At 48.2% G+C, this 6292-nt stretch overlaps 1 protein-coding gene across 1 annotated transcript; it reads left to right on the top strand.

The window, feature by feature from the left end:
* Positions 1-1944: 1944 nt before the first annotated feature.
* Positions 1945-5842, top strand: PGAP4 (post-GPI attachment to proteins GalNAc transferase 4). Its single transcript, XM_068135553.2, has 2 exons — positions 1945-2697; positions 2947-5842. Exons 1-2 carry the CDS (start codon positions 2009-2011, stop codon positions 3629-3631), a joined length of 1374 nt encoding a protein of 457 aa, XP_067991654.2. The 5' UTR covers positions 1945-2008; the 3' UTR covers positions 3632-5842.
* Positions 5843-6292: the final 450 nt, after the last annotated feature.

The raw sequence follows: 6292 nt of genomic DNA, 5'->3' as shown, positions 1-6292 counted from the left end.
GTGTGTGTGTGTTTATCAGTAAATGTGTAAATGTATGTGTGTATACTGTGTGTGTACATGTAGGTGTGTCTATTAGTATATGTGTATATGTCAAGTATGTGTGTATACAGGGTGTTTCAAAAAGATTGATACAAATTTGACTTCCTGCTATTTCTTTATTTTTTGACCTGTACCGTTTTCCTTTTCATGGTTTGGTGGTGTTACTGTGATATTTGTTCCCTGAGATTTCTACCTCCGTAGCTCAACTATGTCATTGACATTGGAACAGAAGACAAAAGTGGTGGCTCTGTAGTATGAGACTAAATCATATGTAGACACATGCCAGCGGTTCTGCTGGGAATATGACCTTGCAACACGCGATGGACCAACAAATTGTGCCATTCAACGTATTGTGAAACATTTTGAGCACAAGAGTAGAGTGCACAACCAGAGCAAGGGCAACAGTGGCCGGCCAGCATCAGTAACCAAGAGCCAAGCAAACATCGACGCCGTACGGGATTCTGCAGTGGAGAGTCGCAGGAAGTCCCACCGCCGGCGCTCCCAGGAGCTGAGCATCAAACCAACATCAGTCTGGCGTATCCTCACTAAGCAACTGAAGCCTTTCCCATACATCATCTTTATTAGGCATAAACCGAGTCAGGATGACATGAGAATGAGACTTGATTTGTGCAATTGACTCAGTGACAGGATGGAGCGGTACCCAAACCAGATCAACCTGATGTTGTTCAGTGATGAATCCCATTTCCACTTGACCGGTGCCATCAACAACCACAACAACATTTTCTGGGGGGCAGAACCACCTGAGACCTACAGGAAAGTCGGACAGAACTTTGGAGTCAGGAGCAATGTCTGTCTGAACCATGGAGGAGCACACATCGAGAGCGTCAATGACAAGGATTTTGCGTAAACGCCAATTTCAGACCCTGGGCTCTCACTAACTCCAGCAGTGACTTATGGCGCTTTTCCATTGCACAGTACGGCACAGTTCGGTACGGCACGGTAATCCCTGTGTCGTTTTTCCATCGCACAACAGAACCGTGAAAATAGGCGGAGTTATCTGAAGTGAAGAAAAAAAAAAGGCGACCGCTGTGGTGACGTATTTACCTCCGTCACCAAAGGTGGCTGGAGGTTATGTTTTCACCCCTGTCTGTTTGTTTATCCGTTTGACGATTGACTGCAATATCAACCAGTGATAGAAAACACCACGTCATAAGCTTTCAGGAAATGTTTCGTTCATGTTCCTGAGGTTTGTTTCTTTGTAAATAAACGTTTAAAGTTGTATCACTCTTTTTGAAACACCCTGTATATCAGTGTGTGTGTGTGTGTGTGTGTGTGTGTGTGTGTGTGTGTGTGTGTGTGTGTGTGTGTGTGTGTGTGTGTGTGTGTGTGTGTTTGTGTGTGCATATGTGTATATGTGTATATATGTGTGTGTGTGTGCATATGTGTATATGTGTATATGTGTGTGTGTGTGTGTGCATATGTGTATATGTGTGTGTGTGTGTGTGTGTGTGTGTGTGTGTGTGTGTGTGTGTGTGTGTGTGTGTGTGCATGTGTATATGTGTATGTGTGTGTATATATGTGTATATATGTGTGTGTATGTGTGTGTGTGTGTGTGTGTGTGTGTGTGTGTGTGTGTGTGTGTGCGTGTGTGTATATGTGTATATGTGTATGTGTGTATATGTGTATATGTGTATGTGTGTGCATATGTGTGTCCAAAAAAGGTTCCAATGTTTCAAATTATTGGTGTTTTTATCATACAGTGTTTAAGAAACTGCTTTCATTGGAAAGAGTAACTCAAAAACAGGTATTGAAATCAGGAAATTTGCTTCAAAAACATCTTAAAATGATAAAATCGGAATGTTTGCTGAGTCGAGAGACGCTCCGCCCCCTTTTCCCCACACCTCTCCCCTCCTAACCTTTTTTAAGCACCTCCCCCGTCACCATGACAACGACCCATGACATTATTGGCCGTTTCCTTCCCCTTCCCGGGCGCGGCGGTGTTGTCGCGATGTCGGAGGGTCGTTGGTCCAGGTGCGTGCTCAAGTACCTCCATTGGCTATGGAGAACGGACGTGGGAATCATCGTGACGATGGGACTGTTCGTCCTCTTCATAATTCTTCCGCTCGCCTGCCGTCACCTTCCATATTCATACTACGTGAGCCGAAACGAACGGGAGCACCTTTTAAACGCGGAAGCGAGCGAACGAGCGTCCGTGGAGAGCGCGTGGGCTCGTCGGTACATGAGGACGGCGGGGGAGGATCGTCGGGACGGGAGGACGGCGGGGGAGGATCGTCGGGACGGGAGGACGGCGGGGGAGGATCGCAGACGGAGTGAGGTGCACATCGGCCACCGGAAGAAAGACCCGTTTGGGGTCGAGGAAGGAGATGTAAACGTCGGCGTCTCGGAATACCTTGAAGAAGGTGTACCCAGGGTCGAGGACTACGAGGAGCGTGCTCTTCGGGCTCGACCCGAGACGACGAGTCCGAAGGCTCCCGGTGTCGATCTCGCCATCGTTGTCGTGACCATCGGAAGGCGGGAGCACTATCTGACCCGGGTGGTCACTGCACTCCACCACCTCCTCACCGAGTGTGGCTCCCCATGCCGCCAGCACCACCTTGCCATCTGCAACGTAGACCCTCGACCTCGGTCGCACACTGAGGCGCTGGATCTTGCTCCTCTGGCAAAGGTCTTCAGCAGGTTAGAGAAGGAAATTGGGATGAAAATACTGTTATTTTGTTCTGATTGTTTCCCTTTGCTATTGCACAGATAATGTTGATGGTCTTGCAGATCAAGATAACCCTTTGTGCAGGGGGCGCAGCTGTGCTGCTGATGCGGTGCCCTCTGTAGGTCAGAACAGGATTTCGCCCGGGATGCTGGCGATGGCTCGCTTTCTCGAATTTCAAAATGATGAACAATGTCTTCTAACTTCTTCTTTTGCATCTCTAGGCTGGACGATGAAATGGCATCCGCGGAGTCGGAGCGAGCCGGTAACGTGTTTGAGAAGGAGAAACAGGACTACGTGTTTTGTCTTCGTTGGGGCCTAAACCTCCATCCTCGGAATGTCGTGCTCCTCGAGGACGATGCTGTCCCGCAGGGTGACTTCTTCCCCGTCTTGCATCACATTTTGACTCGACGCGCCGCTCAGCGTGCCCTCTACCTCAAGCTCTACCACCCCGAGCGCCTCCAAGGATACTTGCACCCGGAGCCGGCACGACATCTCGAGTGGTTGGGCCTGGGCCTGATGGGAGCTTACTTGTTGTACGCCCCACTTTACGCCGTCGTGCATCCAAATCGGCACCTAAAGGCGCTCACCTTTTTGGTCCTGGTTGTGATGATCATGTTGGCGGCTGAATTGGTGGGACGCTTTTACATTTTGGAGCTCCGTCGACTTTCACCGCATCTATACTCTCTCGCCCCGGCCTCCGAGTGCTGCACTCCCGGGATGGTGTTTTCCAGCGCCGGCGGAAAGTTGGCGCTGGAATTACTGCTTGCGGAAACCTGCCGGCAGGGTCACGCCAAAGACATGGCCCTGTATGTGACGGCACGGCAGTCCGGGAAAACCGCACTCGTAGTCGAACCAAATTTGGTATCCCATATTGGGGAGCATAGCTCGCTCAATCGTGCACTATGAGGCTGCTCTGTGCTTCTCGTACACCCGGAGACTTTTCATTATCTATGTTGAAAACGGACTTCATTCCAAGTATTTTGTGACCCATAATAAATGGCTTGGAGCCTTTATTCAGGGTGGAAAGTTGAAGTGGAATTTTTTTGTCAACTTTGTTGATTGCCTTGTTAATTTAAATTTCGGTCTCGGTCCCCCAATATCAAATCTTTTCTGATGGCCTTCGCTGTGTACACAATTCTGGAAGACATTGTCAAGCTGGCTAATGCAACCACCTGTCTTCTACGACGCAAAAATCCCCGGAACAAGTGCGTTCTGCTTTGTTAAAACTTTCATGTCCGCTTGATATGGTGGCCTGGTCTAGGTTTTATCGTCCTGTGACTGGTATTGAATATCGGGCTTAACGAATCCCTCTTTATATAAGCCTCATCTTCATCAATCTACCATAATCGTGATGGGGCGTCGGTGCTAATTAGTATCCACCAAGGTCCGTGGCCCCGTTGGTGGACATTAAAGATTCCACGGTGTTCGTTTTCATCATCTTGGAAAGGTCTCCGGTATAATGCATTGTTTTACCGTGTGCGATCCTGGGACAACAAAGCTCTGGGATGATGGTGGTGCCCTTTGGTGGACGCTTCCAGGAAAACATGGTGGGTCACTCAGGTGGACTCTTCCAGGAAAAAATGTTGGGGCCCTCAGGTGGACCCTTCCAGGAAAAAAATGGTGGGGCCCTCAGGTGGACTCTTCCAGGAAAAAATGGTGGGGCCCTCGGGTGGACTCTTCCAGGAAAAAATGGTGGGGCCCTCGGGTGGACTCTTTCAGGAAAAAAATGGTGGGGCCCTGTTGGACTCTTCCAGGAAAAAAAGGTGTCTGCATTATGAATGAGACCTACTGGAATTATTGGATGCGGTGGAGTCATGTTTAAACCGTTTGTTCTGAGTCTGAGATGTCGGTGGTTCGAACCCCTGCCTAGTCATTCCAAAGACTTAAAAAGCTCTGTACGTGCTGCTTACTTGCTCGACACTAAGCGTTAAAAATGATGGAGCACGGACAGACAACCATCCAGGATGGCAACCATTGCACAAGCTTGACTGGCCTAATGCCCTCTTGCGTGAAGTTCCTTGTAAAGGGAACTCATTATCAGTACCACACACAGGTATTGTCAAGAGAGGTATACATAGATACAGGTATGCTCTGGTAGTCAAGAGAGAAACACAAAGTGGAAATATCTGTGACTGCGGGGAAGTTCCACTTGTTGCCGGTCATGCTTCCATCCCTATTTGTTTAGTTTTGAGCAGGATATCTCAAAAAAGGTTATGGATGGATTCGGACAAAACTTGGTGGACAGGTTGGGTTTGTGATGAGAGAGAGAGAGAGAGAGAGAGAGAGAGAGAGAGAGAGAGAGAGAGAGACCACCTTTAGAGGCCATTTTTCCCCACAGAGCAGGGGTTGGCCTTTTTTGGGCACCATGGTCCCCTTTTTGAAACAATGTTTTATGGCCCTTCCTGCCGTCAACCCTGTTAGTTGCCACTTGTGACACACAGGGAATTAACAGTGAACTGGTACTCAATTTGCCGATCTCAGAAGGATGACAGGCTGAGTCAACCCCCCTGGCATTAACTCAGCGATCGACCGGGATTCGCACCCAGGATCCGAGGATCCCAAGCCAGCACCCTAACCGCTAAGGCAACACCAGGCTTGGTTTGTGATAAGGACTAAATGATTAAATTTTGGTGAAGATCCGGATGCAGATCCAGCCGACCAGTGGGATACAAATCATAAACTGTTTAGGCTGACGGAGGTATGCACCAGTTGCTTCTTTCATCGTGTGACGTAACGATGAATGTGAAACACCCAACTCTGCAGAACGTTTCCTTTATGATTTTCTCGGAGATCTGAGAATGGATGTTTCAATGTTTTGAATTCCTAAGTCACGAATTTTTGGTCGTCCGCTGCGCTTGCTATCGAGTACACTTCCAGTCTGAAATTCCTTTTTTCCCAAAGATGAAGATTTGATTTTGACGGTGCTGTCTTTCCAAAACGCTCCTCGAAGTTTCCGAAACCGTGTCTCACCTGTTTCATCGTCTTGTTTGTGTTTCTCCTCTGGTGGCACCACACCACTGCTACCAGCCTCTCTTCCACTGTAAATGGACTGGTGTCTGCCATCTTGGTTTAATGTATTATTTGTATTATCTGAATAAATAAAAAAAACTATAAATACATGGTGGTAGTTGCATCATTTTTCTGTTATGCAATGCCTCTCTATAACCACTTATCTGGTACTCATTTCGCCGACCTCGGAAGGATGGTAAGCAGGCTGAGTCATCCCCACCAGGAATTAATTCAACAGGATTACGAACTCAGGACCTCAGGATCCCAAGCCCATCACCCTAACCATGAGGCCACCACCAGGTATAATACATGGTATGAACAGCTAAAACGGTGTCCTGGGACTTGTGACTCACCGTGTCGGGTCATTCTGTTGTACAGTGTGGGTATGTAAGTTTCACCTGTTTAGGTGTGCGCACAGCGCCGATTCCCAACGTTACAGGTAAGGGTAAAGTTTTATTTTTCCTTTAATTGTTTTCGATCCAACTGCTCGCCCTTGCCGAAAGGCAATCCAGTTATGAAATACATCGTGTTCCCTGTTTATCTGCCTTGCTGTGGTTG

The sequence above is a fragment of the Myxine glutinosa genome, chromosome 14 (genome assembly GCF_964187855.1).
Source record: "Myxine glutinosa chromosome 14, kmMyxGlut1.1, whole genome shotgun sequence".
Lineage (NCBI taxonomy): Eukaryota > Metazoa > Chordata > Myxini > Myxiniformes > Myxinidae > Myxine > Myxine glutinosa.
Note: the sequence above shows the minus strand (reverse complement) of the source record. Positions and strands in the feature narration are given on the sequence as shown.